The sequence below is a fragment of the Schistocerca americana genome, chromosome 2, assembly GCF_021461395.2.
Source record: "Schistocerca americana isolate TAMUIC-IGC-003095 chromosome 2, iqSchAmer2.1, whole genome shotgun sequence".
In the NCBI taxonomy this organism is placed as follows: Eukaryota; Metazoa; Arthropoda; class Insecta; order Orthoptera; family Acrididae; genus Schistocerca; species Schistocerca americana.
In genome coordinates this window covers 686695741-686715236 of record NC_060120.1, presented here as the reverse complement: position 1 = coordinate 686715236, position 19496 = coordinate 686695741, and the positions used below count along the sequence as shown (strand labels likewise).

Below are 19496 nucleotides of genomic sequence, written 5' to 3'. Positions count from 1 at the left end.
CCCATTGTTCTACCATTCCTAGACCGGCAAGGGAACTTGCTGTTCCAACAGGACAATGCACGTCCGCATGTATCCCGTGCCACCCAACGTGCTCTATAAGGTGTAAGTCAACTACCCTGGCCAGCAAGATCTCCGGATCTGTCCCCCATTGAGCATGTTTGGGACTGGATGAAGCGTTGTCTCACGCGGTCTGCACGTCCAGCACGAACGCTGGTCCAACTGAGGCGCCAGGTGGAAATGGCATGGCAAGCCGTTCCACAGGAATACATCCAGCATCTCTACGATCGTCTCCATGGGAGAATAGCAGCCTGCATTGCTGCGAAAGGTGGATATACACTGTACTAGTGCCGACATTGTGCATGCTCTGTTGCCTGTGTCTATGTGCCTGTGGTTCTGTCAGTGTGATCATGTGATGTATCTGACCCCAGGAATGTGTCAATAAAGTTTCCCCTTCCTGGGACAATGAATTCACGGTGTTCTTATTTCAATTTCCAGGAGTGTATTTTATAACCCTTACCATAATTTTGTTTCTTATTTATTACATAATAGAAATGGCAGACCAATCTTTAAAATTTAAAGCAAATGAATCCCTGTACTTCATTGCTACGTCACTTCATAAAACTATTTCCAGACTAACGTTGGTGCCATTCTGCAATACAACAGATAACCAGCAATGACAGCAAGAAACTACCATACAGGCCACATGGTGTCAAGTCTTGCACACTGCATGTATACATGTACCTTAAGCCATGACACACAACAATAGGGGCAGTATTGTCTCAGTAATGGTGTATCAGCTCTCATGTCATGTGTTTGTTGCTTGTTTCTATCGGCACTGTTATTAAAATAGCACTGAAACTTGAAACTTCCTGGCAGATTAAGGAGACGAGATACTGGCAGAAGTGAACCTGTGTAGACCGGGCGTGAGTCGTGCTTCGGTAGCTCAGATGGTAGAGCACTTGCCTGCGAAAGGCAAAGGTCCCGAGTTCGAGTCTCGGTCGGGCACACAGTTTTAATCTGCCAGGAAGTTTCATATCAGTGCACACTCCGCTGCAGAGTGAAGATCTCATTCTGGAAAATAGCACTGATTGCTTTTCCCATTTTCTATAATAATACAATGTTTCAAAGCAATGCAAATTTTACAAATAAAAAAAAAAGGTTTATTCAAAAATGAAAAGTTTTAGCATTGCTGCTAAGGCTAACTGATATTTCAGCTTTTTTACTCAGTTATTAGTAAAAAATAAGAAATACCTGTTATAAATGAGACAAAACAAATACCGAAAAATACCCGTTATTCAGAACTAAAGTAATGGTATCTATTTTAACCAGTCAACTTTTCCCATCCATAGTTTCCACAATTACTAACAAAATGTTAACATCATTGAAATGAATGTCTAAGAAATTAACTAATAATATAATGGAAGGAAACATTCCACGTGGGAAAAATTATATATAAAAACAAAGATGAGGTGACTTACCGAACAAAAGCGCTGGCAGGTCGATAGACACACAAACGAACACAAACATACACACAAAATTCAAGCTTTCGCAACAAACTGTTGCCTCATCAGGAAAGAGGGAAGGAGAGGGGAAGACGAAAGGAAGTGGGTTTTAAGGGAGAGGGTAAGGAGTCATTCCAATCCCGGGAGCGGAAAGACTTACCTTAGGGGGAAAAAAGGACAGGTATACACTCGCACACACGCACATATCCATCCACACATACAGACACAAGCAGACATATTTAAAGACAAAGAGTTAGGGCAGAGATGTCAGTCGAGGCAGAAGTGTAGAGGCAAAGAAGTTGTTGAAAGACAGGTGAGGTATGAGTGGCGGCAACTTGAAATTAGCGGAGGTTGAGGCCTGGCGGATGACGAGAAGAGAGGATATACTGAAGGGCAAGTTCCCATCTCCGGAGTTCGGATAGGTTGGTGTTGGTGGGAAGTATCCAGATAACCCGGACGGTGTAACACTGTGCCAAGATGTGCTGGCTGTGCACCAAGGCATGTTTAGCCACAGGGTGATCCTCATTACCAACAAACACTGTCTGCCTGTGTCCATTCATGCGAATGGACAGTTTGTTGCTGGTCATTCCCACATAGAATGCATCACAGTGTAGGCAGGTCAGTTGGTAAATCACGTGGGTGCTTTCACACGTGGCTCTGCCTCTGATCGTGTACACCTTCCGGGTTACAGGACTGGAGTAGGTGGTGGTGGGAGGGTGCATGGGACAGGTTTTGCATCGGGGGCGGTTACAAGGATAGGAGCCAGAGGGTAGGGAAGGTGGTTTGGGGATTTCATAGGGATGAACTAACAGGTTACGAAGGTTAGGTGGACGGCGGAAAGACACTCTTGGCGGAGTGGGGAGGATTTCATGAAATTGGAATGACTCCTTACCCTCTCCCTTAAAACCCACTTCCTTTCGTCTTCCCCTCTCCTTCCCTCTTTCCTGATGAGGCAACAGTTTGTTGCGAAAGCTTGAATTTTGTGTGTATGTTTGTGTTTGTTTGTGTGTCTATCGACCTGCCAGCGCTTTTGTTCGGTAAGTCACCTCATCTTTGTTTTTATATATAATTTTTCCCACGTGGAATGTTTCCTTCCATTATATTGAGTTCCCTTGTAAGGATTAATTAGCATGTTATTGTGCCGCAAGGTACTGGGAAGTTGGTCTGGGAGAAAGTGTGACCAAATGTTTTGTACTTGGTAGAACCACTGGCAGAAAATTATGTATCAGACACATCATGTTGCTTTGTAAGAAGAAGCATAACATGCATACACAATAAATTTGACAGGAAAGTAATGCTTGTGAATTTAGATAATTTTGGTGCCAATGGAGTACAGCTCACCAAAGGAATGTTAGTAGTTAATTTGAAAGTCCTGGGTGATGTGGATAGGGTCTCAGTCAACATGCATCAGTGCAGTGTGCAAACCACCGATAGAACTGTAGTGTGTAGGAAGTTAGAGCATCTTAGCGGTATCGACAGATCAGAGATGGAGAAACCATTGTATCAATTTGAGGAAGAGAACAGCATTGTATTTCTACAGTAACTGAGTCACTGGTATATTATAGACCTTACAGTATACAGTGATGTTTGCAACCCTGTACTGGAAAAGTTACTAGATAGAACCTACAGATATAGATTCTGTTATGACTACAGAAACCCTTACAGTAAGACCATAACTAATCATGAGCATCACTGAAACTCTTGACAGTTTGGGGCAGTGCACTACTTCTCTACCTTAGATCTGAGGAGTGGGTAGCACCAGAAAGAGGTATAACCAAGCGACCATCTGAAAACAGTATTCTCAGTCCCCTGGGGTCATTTTCAGTATTGTAGGTTGGCGTTTTGGTTACAAAATGCTCTGACAACATTTCAGCATTTTTGCAATGCAATGCTGAGGCCACTGAAACCTTGCCAGTTTATTTAGATGATTTTCATGAAGGATAACACAGAGTAATGTTTGAGATAGGTTTTTAGAAGATTACAAGCAGCAAATATAACATAAATCATGGAAAAATGTCACTTTGCATCAGAAGAAATCACATATTTAGGGCACGCTGTTAGCGGCAAAGGGGTTAAGATGGATCTGAGGTTGAAACAGGCAGTACAGAAATTTTTGATTCCTAGCAATATCAATGACTTATAGTCTTTCTCGGGATCAGGGAATTGTTATGGAACGTTCATAAAGAGGTTTGCAGATAGAGCTGGACCACTTATGCAACTGCTGAAAAAGAGAGTTAAGTTTGAATGGGCAAATGAATGCCAAGACGCGCTCAATGAGTTAAAGAGAACCCATTTCGGGGCAGCTGAACAGAACAGAGACAAATTACGCAACAACAGAAAAGGAGATGGTTAGTGTGCTACATGGAATCATATATTTCAGATATTATTTGTATGAAAAGAGACTTACAGTGGTAACTGACCCTGCTGCTCTTACATGGTTGTTGGGGCTTAAGGACCCTTTGAGTAGCCTGATTAGATGGGCAATAAGGTTAAGTGAATTCAAGTATGAAGTTACACAGAAACACACAAAAGCAGATAGTTTGAGTAAAAACATAGCAGTGATACACACACCGGGTCACAACATTGCACAATGGTAAGTAGTACAATAGGCTGATGCCTAATGTAAACAGTATGCATCAAAGCTGCAGTTCACTCTGTGGGACAAATTATTGTGTAAGACAACGAGGTTGGGGATGCGGGTAGTACCACACACTTGGCTATAAGAGGAAGTGTTGAAACAAACACATGACTAGGTACTGTCATGACATGGGAGTTGTAGACCAATGAACTGGTGAGTAGTAGGTGGATCTAGGAAAGAAAATGTCGATCAGTACATAAGGGGTTGTATAAATTGGGCACAGTGGCTGTTATGAGCCAGAAGTTAATACCTTTGCAGGGGTTACCAGATGCAAAAGAAACTTTTATCCTTTCAGGCATGAAATTTTCCTGGAGGAAAGAAAATGTTTCTTTGTGTAATAATGCTCTTGGGTGATTTTATAATGATGCACCTGTTTTGAAAACCTACTGTGTACACTTGGCTTCATTTTATGAACAAAAATAATTAATTACAAAAAAATATCTGTTGTAACAAATAGTAATATGATCATTCAATAGCTATCTTGCAAAATAAGAATAACAATATTCAATTGCCATTTCTACTCGAATAACCCGCGCATGTTTTTTCCTGAACTTAAGGACAAAAAACTGGGATGCGCAGATTATTCTAAGCAAGGTTGGTACTGCTCCATCTACAAAAATAGATCCCACTATAATACTGCATTGCTGTGGCCTCAGTCTGTGACGCATCTGTAGCACATTAGAAGTGAAGTATTAACAGTGTCTTCAAACTTGCTAATTATGGCAACAAGTTCTTGTTATCGCTTGTACACTGCTAAAGAAAAACAGAAAAAATATTAAAGATGCTGAGAGCACTGGAAACTGTGCAGCAGGAAGAAAGTATGACTTGAGCAAGATTTGTATTCACGACTGGCAAAAAAACAAAATGCGGCTTCAAAACACTAACAGCAACTGTTGGGCATTTTGCGGCCAACAAGCAAAGCATCCAAACCTCGATAAAAGGCTATGCAAATATGTAGATGAGAAGCAACAACATGGATGCATGGTGACGAGTGAAATGTGCCAACTTAAAGCATTGACTTTAGCTAAAGAACTAGGCTTTACCACTTTCAAAGCTAGCTGGGGCTAGCTATCAAGATTTCTCAACCGAAATGGATTAGGATTCCAGAGCAAAACTACCATCGCTCAATGGCTTCCAGTTGATTACTAAGAAAAGGGATTGTATTTTCATCATTACATGATAAATCTGTCACACAAACAGTCCTATATATAATCGCAAATTGGTAACATGGATCAAATGCCAGTCTATTTTGAGATGCCACTCAAGAAGACCGTAAACAGGAAAGGAGGATCCAGCATCATGATACGAAATGGTGGCAGTGAGAAGCTAAAATGTACAGTAATATTGTGTATAACTGGCGAGGGACGAAAACTACCACCTTACGTGATATTTAAAAGGAAAACTATTCTGAAAATATTAGTGAAAGGCATATTAGTGAGCAAATCCCTAAGGGTAGATGGACAATGACCTTGTAATTGACTGAGTGATGCACGTTTGGCAACACCATCCCGGTGTGTTACTGAATTTACATAACTTGTTGGTCCTGGACAACTTCTGCGGACATACAACTAAGGAAGTGCGATTACAAAAATGGAAAACTGACTTGGTCATTATTCCAGAAGGCCTAACATCCATACTACAATTACTAGATGTTTCTTTGTGTATAAACTGGCCATTCAAAGTTGCACTTAAACAGTGATATACATAATGGATGGTTGATGAAAACCACAAGGTCACATGAAGTGCAAAAATCAATCGGCCGGATTTGTCCCAGACTTGTGAGTGGGTGAAAAGTGCATTGGATACCATTCCACAACCACTGTGGAAAAATGCTTCAAAATTCACTGGAAGGGACAGAACTCTCTATGGGAAGATGGTGACGACAACAGTTATTCTCTCACTAGTGATGGCTATCGTAGGTGGGCCTAGAGTCTCAGCTGGAGAGGGTTATGTTCTCCCGGCCGGCCACCCAGCTAATAGGCCAGCCAGCAGACCGGCCAGCCAGCCAAGCTGCAAGCCACTGAATCAGTTGCATTTTGATGATTTATTAACCTGTGCGGCAGCATGTGAAGAAACCGATTGATATTACATGTAATTTTGAACACATCACTACATTAAAACATTTTCTTTTTTGTACATAAAATAAATTAAAGTTTAAAAAAATTTCTCTTCCTCAAAATTAGGGTGTGAGGAATATTTGAGGGCAAAGATTATTTGAGTATGTATGGTAAACAGTAGAATATTGCAAACCATCCACATCCATGTATTCTAGTAGTCACAAGTTTCTACACACTGCTGCATTGACTTGCTGGTATTTTCACAGTGATGCCCAACAGTTGGCAGCACTTGCACATGATTAAAAGATTAAACATTCACAATTGTGTACCTTAGGTTTCCACTGGGAAGAAATACTAATGTTGCAGTGAAGATACGGTAAAAGTTAATGTACACAACTGTAGCCAGAGGGTCTGAAAGGGTTAACGTGATTGGGTTGTATGAAACTGGATTATTCAACAGGACTCTGCTGGGAACTGATTTGTATTAACTATTACTGATCATTTTTTTCTAGACATGTGGAAATGATTGCAATACCCAACCAATGAGCAGCAACTTTAGTGCAAGCATTGGTCAACAGCTGGGCACTCAGATGTGGAGAGCCAAAAATTATGATCACTGATCCGGGGACAAACTTCATATTTGATTTGTTAAAGCAGCTGTTTAACTTAGCACAAGTCCATTGCACTCTCAGGCTAATGGTAGTATGAACAGCGTGCATAGCAGAGTAGGAAAGATGCTGAGTAATTACATGAACATACACCGTGATGGTTTGGATGTTTATTTATCTTTTGTTGTACACACATTTAATTAAAAAGTCCATTTTGCAACAGGATTATCATCACATGAGGCAGTTTACAGGAGGCACATGCCATTGCTGTTTGACGAAGTAAAGCTATGAGTTGGCAAGGATGGGGAGCTCATCAAGTATTTTGCTGAAACAGTGAAGGAAATTTGGAGGCATGTTTGATGAGCAAACACCAGAGACCTGGAAAGCCAAGAGTAACTCGGAAATCGTGTGGGCTTATTACCACAGTGTAAAGTTGGTTAGTGGGTAATGTTATCAAACTTGTACGTTCCAAAAGGTAAGATCAAGAAATTTGTAGCTCGTTGTCAAGGGCCATATCAGGTAGTTAAAACAACACTGCCGGTAAACATTAAGCTTCAATTACCAACTGACATAACTATGGTTCATGTTGGGCTTCTGAAGCAATTTTGAGGAGCTCCAGATGTGTTGATGCAAATTTTATCAATCCATTGAGGGTAAAGCTATGGCTAGTAGAAAGAAGAAGATGTGACAGAACGATCTGTACAGGAGATAAGGCCAAGGAAGTAGGAAAGAATAGTTTACTTTTGTGTCAGAGAACACATGTTATTTAGAGGCATAAACGATTAATAGACCAGCAGAGAATGAAGGCAGGAGGGAGGAGTTTTGTTCACGTTATATTTACTATCTATGTTCATTTGTGCATAAAGTAGGTGTTTCAGGGCCAAGTTTTCTTTTCGTATGTCTATGAGACAGTAGACCTTTTAAGGGGGGAAGGGGAGTGATGGAAGTTTCCTGTTCCTAGCATCCCACACATTGAAGTAAAAATGAGGGTGGTTCTTATTTTAGCAACTCTTAGTCAAGAGTGAAGTGGAGGCATTGTGAGTACTACCATTCCAAAATGGAGTGACTTCCATTAGAGGATGCAGTACTCACAAGTCATCGTTGGGCACAGAAGCTGACTATGAAGATTTGGGAAATGAGTCATAAGGTGAGGTGTTTGGAAGATGTGTTTATGGGATTAAGGAGGATTATTGAAGGGAAAGACACAATGAAGGAAATTAAGAGTGAGTACAGAAAGTTGCATCAGTCATATGAGCAATTGCGGGGGCAAATGTAGCAGATAGTGGAGGTAGTGCCATGCATGCTATAGCATTGTATGTGAGGTTGGTTAGACGGTTCAAATGGTTCAAATGGCTCTGAGCACTATGCAACTTAACTTCTGAGGTCATCAGTTGCCTAGAACTTAGAACTAATTAAACCTAACTAACCTAAGGACATCACACACATCCATGCCCGAGGCAGGACTGGAACCTGCGACCATAGTGGCCACGCAGTTCCAGACTGAAGTGCCTAGAACCACACGGCCACACCGGCCAGCTTGGTTAGATGCAGGAGGTAGGCTATTAAAAAGGTTTTCAGGACTATGGATGTCAGGGACATCTGGGAACTGAATGGTATGATAAAGTGAGTTATGTAGCAAGGAGGAATAAGGCCACCATAGAATGGCACACTAAACAGTTAAACAGTTTGGAGCAAGGGGTAAGGAACAAAAAACAGGCACTGACACATGCAAGATGTAGTTGCATTGAGGTAACGCAGATGGTCAGGACTGTCCACAGGATGTTCTGGAGCCGCAACCCTATTTCCAGCCAGCAGGTTTGGACCGGTTTTATTCTGTTAACAGTACCAAAGTTGTAGCAGTGAACTGCTATGAGCAGGGTAAGCTTGCAGAAACTAAATGTTTGGAACTGCAGGGGAGTGGAATAATTATTTACAGGACAGATTGTGACAAAAAACAGCAGACTTTTCATTGTCAGCCTCTGTCACAGAGGAAACCAAGTTGAACACTATGCAGCCACAGTTGTACTGGTCAGAGAAGCAACTAACAATCCTTACAATCAGAAATTTGAACTACTGGAATGAAATGTTGGACCCTAACCTAATCCTATACCTAAACTGGCTAATATGCTCACAGGAGGAACAGGTTTCAATAGAGCAAATGCTTTCATGTTACAAAAATATCATGAGAAGCAGCAGCACATGGTCAAGACCATAGGCACCACAACCACAGGCACTGTGTCCATGTTGATCCTGTTTTCCACAGCCTTCATCTACCTTAAGCAGAGGGCCACTAATCAATGTGACACTACAGTAAAGAAGACACATCAAGTTTCAGACAGGCACAATTAAAAGACACTCACATATTGTGCACGTCTGCAACAGGTTTATCCTACTCCACCAGGGGCTGGGCCACCTGTGAAAGCAGCCATGTCATTTACCAGCTCTGCAGCAGTCATTGCACAGCTTTTTACATTGGTATGGCTACCAACCAGCTGTCCACAAGGATGAGCACAACGTGCAGCTGAACATAACACAGTTAATTTCAATGGCTGCTTCACTACTCGAGCAAACTGTATCCTTCCTCCATCACCAGCTTTTCTGAACTGTGCAGATGGGAGTTATCCTTATAACATATTCTCTGCTCCCGTAACTATTCTGACCTCAACATACTGTCCCCACACCCTTCACCCAACAGATTCCACCCCCTCTGTCGTGTCATCTCCTTCCCATTCTCATCTCCCACCCTGTTTATTTGCAATCCTCTGCCAAAGCACCCACCCATCTTTCCCCACTCCTCTCCTTTTTTGTTCCTTTTTTCCCCCATCTCTCTGCCCCACAACCTCCTGACGCTGCACCTGCTGACAGTCCAGTCCCTACACACCCCACCAGATAGCATTCGTTTCTCTCCCCACACGTATAATACTATCCCTTCCCCTTCCCCACCCCCTCCAGATTGCTACTTGCATCCCACATGATGTTGCATTCCAGCCCAAGGTGTTGGAGTTGGTGGTCATGTGTGCATGAGGTGTGTGTGTGTGTGTGTGTGTGTGTGTGTGTGTGTGTGTGTGTGTGTGTGTGTGTGTGTCTTTAATGACAAAGGCTGTGGATGAAAGCTATGCTTGAGTGTCTTTTAACCATGCCTGTCTGCAGCTTGACATGTTTTCATTACAGTAAGTAGCAATCTGTCTTTTCCTACATTATTGATATTCCTACCTGGAGTTTCCATTGTTTGATTTAAGCCTGCAGTACATCTGATACCACTGGACTGGGTAACCATTGATACATGAGAAGGTACAAGGGGTGCAAAAAGCTAAATATGGTAATAAGAGAGTTGTATTATGGTACATAACTGATTCTGGTACGAAAGACAAGGAACTCTGAGTGGTGTTGAAATGAGCATTGTTGCTTACAGTATCAGACACCGTAATGGGACAATAAGGGAATATTCATGTACATAGTAGTTTAATATTTTGAACAAGTTAATGTTTAAGAGGCCTCTAAAATGGGGACAGAAATTTTATGTAATTGTGTAAGGTCCAGTGAAACCAATGGGCTAGAAATCGTAGACAGATTGTGTCCCACTTTTGAAGTTTTGTTGTGTAATGTAAGATGAAAATTTATTTATCTATGTCATAACATTGTATGTGATGTCTTCAGTTCCCAACTGGTCATGGGTTCAAACTTGGTCAAAGAGATGAGGTATGTAATGCCATCACCAGATTTAGGGTATTACTGAATTAAAAGCAGCTCCTTTGTGGCCATATGTGAAGCAAGCAGGTGAGCTCAGAAATGCTGACATGTAATTTCACAAGCAAACCTGTTTGTACACTGCGAGGTGGCTGGGGCAAGCCACAGAATTGTGATGACACTGCGGAAAGTCCATGCAACTACAAGCCGGCCTGTAGGATATTACCACACTGTTGAGACACAGAGGTGTTGATCTGTATGTGGCCGGTTGCAGAGTAATGGCACAACAAGTGTGCTATTAATTACTGTATATACCCTCTGTTTCTAGCACAGTTGTGTGCAGTCTGACAGCACCTTCTCATGTCATTGGGTCCATGGAAGTCTCCAACACACTATGGACCACCCAACAGTCAACACTGGTCTCGGAAGCCAGCTCAACCAAACCAGCTCTCAGTGCTAAGTTCCAACCTGTGGACTTGGACCAACACAACAGATGATCCATCCCCCAGACTCCATGGCACCACCAAACTTCTGCCTTTAAGGGTAGCAGTTCACAGCCAGGGAAGTATTGCTTCCATCCTTCTGCACCAGGGCGAGTTTCTAATCTGGTAGAAATGGCCACCTGTGAGGAGTCAGTGGACATACACATCATTGGCACTGCTCACTCAGGGCCACTTGTGATAACTCAGGCACATGCTGCTGAGTGAGGTAAACAGTATCAATGAAGCAGAATGTGGATGGCAAGCAGCCATCATGCTGCACTGACCCTCTGACATCATCGGCACCACTGGCAGACCACACACCTACATAGGGAGTATCCAGGAGTGTCTCAGCACATTGACACTGTAGCTCAAGACAAAATGAGATATGCTGTATCTTGCTGTGGAGTTTTCCTAGCCATCCCTGGCTAGCACCACTGCCTCCACAACCTGCCACTCCAACAGCTCCACACCATATCTGCTCCATTTGCCCTCATCACTATAGTTGGTTTTGCTAGCCATGTATATCTTCACTTGCTCCACAACTCTGAAGGCCCTCCTTTACTCTCTCATTTACAGAATAAGATATATGAGTGGTTGAATAAGTGAGTTTCTTCTATGTACTTGGCTCCTCTTTTTCCAGAAAGTGTCTAGGTGTGACCAGTAATGTTCCAATAATGGGACTGTGTATTTCTGGTCTACATATAAATTATATTTGGTTTATTTACAAAGTACTGGATGCTGTATTTAATTATAACTATAAAAGACAAAGAAACCATGGAAACACTTACAGCACAAGCAGCAAGAGTCAGTCACAGAGCAGAACCTGACAAATGAACATGTACAAACATCTTACATATAACTTAAATATCATTTGAAGAAAGCTGAATTCTCCATAAAGAGGCAGAGTACAGAAAAAAAACAATCCTAACCCTGAGAACAATTTATATATCTTACAACATTTTACACAATGCCATCAAAAGATAAAGTAACCATCTGCACTACCTCATGAAGCGATAAGAAAAAGTACTTACCATCTGCTGTACTTATAAGTAAAATGTCCAGTCCTTGTTTTTTGATAGATGACTGCAGTTTTGGAAAATAATGTAGATCAGTTGGATAAAAGTCATTTGGAAAGTCGGTTACTTTTGTTGTTTCATTTGTGATGAGATTCCACTTCAGAAGAATGTGATCATCCCTGTAAAAGAAATAAATGGGCTTGCGCACAGATAATAACCCAACATACAGTTTGACATTGGTTATTAACAGGATACTAAAAAAAGAGATTATGACCTATTGATCACGACTAACACTAACAACATTACACAGTATTGTCTGTACTGAGATATGAAATTCTTTATGACATCCAGTGAAGTTCCAGAGCAGCAATCAGCAAAATGAACAGGGTGTTGAAGCTCCATAGCAGGTTAATAAGAGCAAACAACTACTTCAGGTCAGCAACACCTTACATTTGTGAAATATTATTTATGAATATTAGTTTAAATTAGCACAGGGAATACATGCAGCAAACATTTACTTATTTGTTAGAGAGGAAAGTGGCTTCATTGGGTGTGGGCGTAACGGTTCTCTGCTGAAGAAAGTATGGATGTGAGCAGCAGCAGAAAGGAGGTTCTAGCAAGGGTACTATAACTTCTTTATTATTTCTTCACTAACTTATACAGCTTGGATTCCACTAGGTAACTGGCTAGAAATGGCTGTGGACAGGCCTGAGAATGAACACAAGTCTTTAATTAAGCCAGCCAAATCACACAATTCATTTCCATCTTCAGATAATAATCTGATGCTGAGTGGTAGGCATAGCAATTCCAGAGAAGAGGGAGGTGAGCTGCTTACACAGAGTAATGCAGAATCAATTGTGATGGTCCAGGGCACACCATGGTGCTCAGCTGCAGCCTGGCAAGGCAGGAAGTGACGTCAGCTGTCATAGCAGGAGGTCATGGGGGTGCCCAGAATCAACCTCTGAACTACTGGCTGGACTCTGGCAATGGCAACTGATCCCATAGAGGGGCAGCAGTGTACTAGCTGCCATGGTTGGGGTACTGAGGCAGAGATTCATAGGTCACAGTGGCAGAGTTTATGGCAGAAAGCTGGTCCCAGGGAACTGACACGTGTAATGGTGTCCTAGAAGTCTTGCTGCTGTTGAGGGATGCTGATCAAGCACAGGCACAAGCCAGCTTTGACTGATATTTGTGGCTCGTGGCCTGATTTCAGCACTGCAAGTTCTGTTACAGTTCATCTCATTACAATTCTGCCCTTCTACAAAGAAAATTCGCCCTTGAATTTTGGCTGAAATGTAGTCACTTATTTACATATAATTAGAGTTGAATTATAATTAAAGTATAATTATAATTAAAGTTTCTATTTCTGGTGTCATTTATTACCATTTGCACTTGTTTCCCTTATTGTTCACATCAGCACTTGCTTCACCCCTGACTCTCTATGTATTCATTTGCACGATCTTCATTTCTGCTCATTTACTGAGTTCCATTAGCAGCCACATCATTTCACATCATGGGAAAGGAATGGGATTAAGGAAAGATAGCCAATTTGTGTAAACTTGCTTTTCTTTCCACTTAATATTTACATGCTGAAATTCTCATCTCCCACTGTCTCCCATTATATACATCAGGTACATCTAATAATTAACAAGAAAAATAAAAAAAAAATTCGTTCGACATTTTAAGATACATCCTGCATTTACAATGTCATGTTAAGCTGCATCCTGGATTTACAAAACAGTAGTGTACTTTTTTCTGCAACTACACCTGAAAGAGACCAGGCATTCGTTTACGTTTATCTATATGCACACTACCTTATTATCTTAACTTTATGATCCAACCCAGTAACGAAAACTTATTACAGCATAAATAGGTCAGTGGTAGCATTTCAATTAGTGCATTCTTAATTGTATTGACCATGTAGAACTCCTTAACAAACACAATTCACAAACTTCATCCTCACAATACATCAATAAATGTATGTAATACTTCTTGACACTCACAATTCTAACTTATCTCTACACACACACACACACACACACACACACACACACAAAACTCCAATACTTCAAAATAAACATCAATATCTTCACAAACAAATATCTCTCATTCAAAGAGAAAACAAGTAGTCCATTTAACTGAGCTCTCCAATACCATGGACTTACTTCCTGGGTCACAGTCACTTTCCAGCTACCCCCTGTGCTCACAATACACTTTTAAAATAATTTTGTGAAATACTTCCATCATGTTCTACCTTAGAAATGGGTTTCTATGGACATCATTGTTGGATTTACTGCCATTAGTGGACTGTGTCCCAGCAACCCGGAGCGGTTTAATTGACAATGTGTCAGGGCCAGTGACTTTCCTGGCATCCATGTGGGGTCTCAGGATACTTCTGCTTTGGATCAGTCACTCATATCGTAAAGACAGAAAATCTGAACCATCCAGTTCCATTGCACCTTTTAAAACTTACCATACATGGTCAGTGCTGAACCACAACCAGTTAGGCCTACATGTCCTTATTATTAAATACACCAAATTCCAATTATTCACATATGCCCTATAATCTGGTTCTAATCTAAAAGATTCTCAAACTTATTACCTAAACTTTAACAATTTACAGTTCTCAGTCTGTTTTACAAAAGAAAAACTTATGGTTATTTTGGCCTATTTCTAAATCCTCTCTGCACCCACAGTTTCCCATATCTTAGCCAAGTGTATTCCTGGCACTGGTTTGCGTAATGACCTTTTGATGGCAAAGCTAACGAATCACATTGTGTGACTCACTGCATGGGGTTGAATGTCCTTGCAAATTACAATACACACAAGTTACTGGTGTTAGAGGTTCGATCCTCAGGCCTACGACTTACATATTGAACAACAAGGAGGTTCTGGTAAGATACAATATCTTCTTTATTGCTTCTTCAATAATTTGTACAGTTTGGATCCCACCATGTAACTGGTCTGAAGTGGCTGTGGATAAGCTTCACAATGAGCATGACATGTCTTTCATTAAGCCAGCGATCTCACACAGCCATTCAAGTGCATTTCCATATTCATGTAATATTCTGGTGCTCAGTGGCAGGTATAGCAATGGCAGAGCACAGGGAGGCAAGCTGCTTACACAGAGGAATGCCAAAAAAGTGAGCTGACTCGATGACGACAGCTCGAGCACAGCACATGGCTTGGCTGCAGCGCAGCATGGACAGTGACTGATGTCAGCCAGTACACAGGAAGGTTGCGGTGCTGCCCAAAATCTAAATCCAATTTACTGGCTGGAATCTGGTGATGACAAGCAATCCTGCGCAGAGGGACGCAGTCACTGGCTGTCAGGTTCAGGCCAGTCAGGCATAGGTATGTAGGTCACAGTCTGGTGGCAGTACAGTTTATGGAGAAGACTCCATGGATGCATCGATAGAAGTCATAGAGAAGGCTGGCATATGTCAGGCACCTTGCATAGCCCTGCTGTGCCGAACATGATGTACACTCAGCAGGACTGGCATTCAGATGTTGGTCCTCAGCACTGATTTTGCAGAAGGGTTGCCTTTGTGGGCCACCATGAACCATTTGGTACAGGGAAATAGCTAGTGTCTGGCATAATTGGCAGCACACATCAATGTCATGAAAATCGGTCAAGCCAGAGCGACTTCTCAAAGGCTAGCCCCACTATCCGCAGATCACTGACACTCAGAAAAGGGTCACAGATGTCTTGCTGCTGCTGCTGAGGGGTGCTGATCAAACAGGGGCAATGGCCAGCTGTGGCCAATGTCCATGGATTGTGACTTTGTTTCAGCAAGCCAAGTTCTTATACAGTTCAGCTCATTACATATTCATGAAAGTTAATAAAGAAATGGAAAATGCAGGATGGAATAATGACAATATTATGAATAAGATAGATTGCTACTCACCATATAATGGAAATGTTAGATGCAGACACTAGCAAAAGACTGTCAAATGAGCAACAAAAAGGACTTAATCTGAATTAGATGGCAGTCTTCAGATGAAGGCCATTTTGGCCAAAAGCTTACTTGTTGGACAAACTTTTGCTTGTACCTATATGTGACTCAACATCTCTGCTATTTCGTCAAAAGATAATCAAGAGATATATAGAGCATGCAGTTTCTCTTTCATGAAGGATAGTAACTTAGATGCAACTTATATGTGGATGTTGATATAAATTATGTGAAAAATGGAGTTCTTTATGTGGTATGTTTTACACAAAATTGTTTAAAAACAATGATCAGACACCTTGACAATTGCTGAATGAGAAACAGATAGGCTAACACTGTGTGACTTCACGTATTTGAGCAGTATATCCATTATGCCTGAAGATAAGCTTTAAAGGATTACAACTGTCTACTTAACTGGTACTTGAACTTGAATCTTTGTCCTTAGCTGGTAGTGTGTTATGGCATTGTTTGCGTCAAAATTTCCATTATATCATATTCTCCTGGGGATGGTTGTCCAGCGGCATAGCCTCTGTGGAATTTAAAAGATATAGAAAGGTACTATTGGCAAATTGAAGCTTTGATTCAATCCACGATTCTTGCTAAAACAGCATAATTGACTGTATTTTCTTATTTAGTCATGAATTGTTTATGGATCATTGCGGGAAAAGTGAATGTTTTATTATGTCTGCGACGCTTACTGTTCCTTTGTTTAGTGGCACATCAGCACAGCTTGCATCATCAAACCATCGCTGTACATTGAGTTGAGTTCAGGCATATCTGTTTTTTATTTTCATGTTACTGTCACAATGTAAACTGGATAAATGCCATGATCATCATCAGATCCAATCCTTCTATGAAATACAAATAGCATTTTATGCACTATGGGTCACAAACATTCAAAATATGTAGAGACATTGAGGCACTTAATTTAATGTATAACATTAACCAAAATATATATATCCAAGCAGTTTTATCAAGTTGGTTCTGCTTTACGATGGAGATTACTCCTCGCTATATCAGCAGCAGTCTGACAGGCAGGCTGAAAGCTAATTACACAACTTACATAAACCGTTTGCGGCTCATTTTTCGTCATCTTATCATAAATCTAAATTTTCTCTATGCTTATTAGTGTTTCCATACAATACAAAATCTCATCTGCATGAGAATTTTCCAATCTTAATCAGCTCGACTGTTACAGCAGATAATTAAAGTTGGCTTGCTTGTGACTAAACTGGCATTCTAGATGCAAAAACTTCAAGAATAGCTACTAGCAAAATATAAAACTTTCGAGCTCTATTGGTAGTTACTATTATTACGCAGGGTACATAGGTCCTATATACCATTATCAAAACTGTGATAAGTAACAGATCGCACTCAAACGTAGAGGCAACCATAAAATTGTTTCATCCGCGCACAGAAATTTTCAGTAATTTTTTTGTTTCCATCGTCCAACTTATTTAGCTAATTGTAAATGAAGAGAGATGTAATTTATTTACCACTTTCCTTAGATCTAATTGATCTATCATTTTCCTTAATTCCGTTTTTCTCAAAAAGGCAAATTCACGTAAATAAATTTGATGATACAAATCTATGTTACAAATTTATACTGACCCACAGGAATAAATTTCCTCGGTAGTATTCCACGTAACACAGGTCACTACGTCCTTATGTTGTGGCTCATTTGCAAGAGAAGTTTGGAAACGCATGATACTGCCGATACTCCCGGACTCTTAGGAGCAGTGCAGCTTTTCTTTTTTTTAAAAAAAAAAAAAAAGAAAAGGAACTGCTGCAAGAAATGTACCTATTCCGCATCGGTTGTAACTCTACTTTATTTTTTTCATGAATATTGCTGTTGACACTGCTCGCATTCTTCCCTTTGAATTACACAAGGACTTCACACGACACCAAAACACAACCGTATCCATGACAACACGCGAACACATTTTAATTACACCGCCAAGCGTCCTCCAGAGTGTAAACACACGCAAGGACTCTGCGATATTACGCTGCAGTGCTTCCTATGTATAATACTGTGATTTTGTCTGACATAACAGAGTGCGGCAGTTGTTCGATCAGAGAAACATCGAGTATAAAGGTGAGGCAACTCTGCGAAATTTGCTGCAATGTATAGTGTGCTGTAGGTACTATTTAGACTTGTTAGCTGCCTTTTTGTAATTTTCGAGCCTCTGTGAAATCCTTCATTTGTAAGTATACGCGTTACTACAACAATCTACATGTTGCTAATAATAATAATAAAAAAATATTGTTCTGGAAATGTAAGATCTAGAGAGAGAATTATAGCTTACCAATGCGTCATTAGTAGATTGTTTCGCTTCGTAGAATACCGTAGAACTGTGTTTAATTGTATGCCTACTGTAAAAGACATATAATCCACCTTCTACACATTTACTATAGAGAAATGATCGTAGAGAGAACAAGCCCATTTCGATGCCCACAACACACACTATAAGAATGTGAAAAGTTGGTGAACAATATTTTCATTTTATGACTAGACAGAAACGATTTGTAATCAAGTACAGATAGTTTGTGCAATTAGACCTATGTGAAATTGCTAAGCGCGCTTTTTTTCGTGTAGAAAATTTGTGTACTTTTAATCTTGTGTAACAAGAATAACAATTGCATGTTTTGTGGTCTGTTGAAGGTGTTACACTGTGTAACTATGAACATTTGTCCGGAATGTTAACAATTCTCAATTTTATGTAATTAATAGCTTGACTGGATCAAGTTATTAGTAACCCAAGGAATGAGCAAACTTGTGTGAGCTCCTACTGGAGGAGAACTGCAGAAGGGGGGTGGGGGGATGGATGGGAGGCATGCATGCATGCATGCTATATTTGGGAACCAGCAGCCATTTTGGAAGTGACAATTATTATAATCAGTGTTATTAAAAGAATAATCCTCATGGAATGACTGGATCTGAAGGCCAAGAAATAAAACTTTTATATTAAAATTGTAATTTGAGGGAAGGATGTGTATTTGTACTTATTGAAGTGCATTTATCAAAGTCATTTCACTCTGAAGGTATCAAATGCTGATAATTATTACACTTCTCTACCACCAAAAACAGCCGTGCCCTCAAAAGTATATTGTTTGAAGAGAGAACTTTAATGGCTGCAAAGTTTGTTAAAAGCTTTATAAAGTAAGAGCAAGAAAATGTATAATTTGCAAAAATGGGGTACAACCTTCACATCCTTAAAATTTCAAGAATTCTATGAGAATTTATCTGCACAGTTACTAATTGTGGAAACATGATGTAATATATTATAAAAGAAATGTTACAACTTCTTATGAAGACAAATACAAATAGAATATAACACATAATGTTACGTTTGCTATAATATAGGCTATGTTTGCAGATATCTTAACCTAAATTACATATGAAGTTTAAAGTGAGAATTATGTGAAAAAGAGAAAGGATGGGGAAAATAAATTCTGGAAAGTTAAACAGATGTCATTATTGAGGCTGGATCTCCACTTTTTAGTTCAACTGTCCTTGTACCACTAGCAAATATTTTTAGTGTCTTTACAATATTAT

The 19496-nt window shown here is 40.4% G+C and overlaps 2 protein-coding genes across 5 annotated transcripts in view; one reads left to right on the top strand and one right to left on the bottom strand.

Annotated features, from left to right (window-relative positions):
- Positions 1 to 17897, bottom strand: part of LOC124595671 (intraflagellar transport protein 80 homolog) — a 435858-nt gene extending 417961 nt beyond the window's left edge. For all 3 annotated transcript variants that reach the window (XM_047134522.1, XM_047134521.1, XM_047134523.1), the window contains exons 1-2: positions 17552 to 17897; positions 12006 to 12169 (exon numbers count right to left, since the gene is read on the bottom strand). In XM_047134522.1, coding sequence (XP_046990478.1) covers positions 12006 to 12169; positions 17552 to 17646 — 259 coding nt within the window. In that variant the 5' untranslated portion in view covers positions 17647 to 17897. The remainder of the gene's footprint in view (positions 1 to 12005; positions 12170 to 17551) is intronic.
- LOC124595673 (growth hormone-inducible transmembrane protein-like) overlaps positions 17890 to 19496 on the top strand; it is a 95569-nt gene continuing 93962 nt past the window's right edge. The window contains exon 1 of one of the 2 annotated variants that reach the window (XM_047134526.1): positions 17890 to 18035. The gene's annotated coding sequence lies outside the window, so the exon portion shown is untranslated. Of the gene's footprint in view, positions 18145 to 19496 lie in introns of both variants that reach the window. The other variant, XM_047134525.1, reaches the window with a different exon arrangement.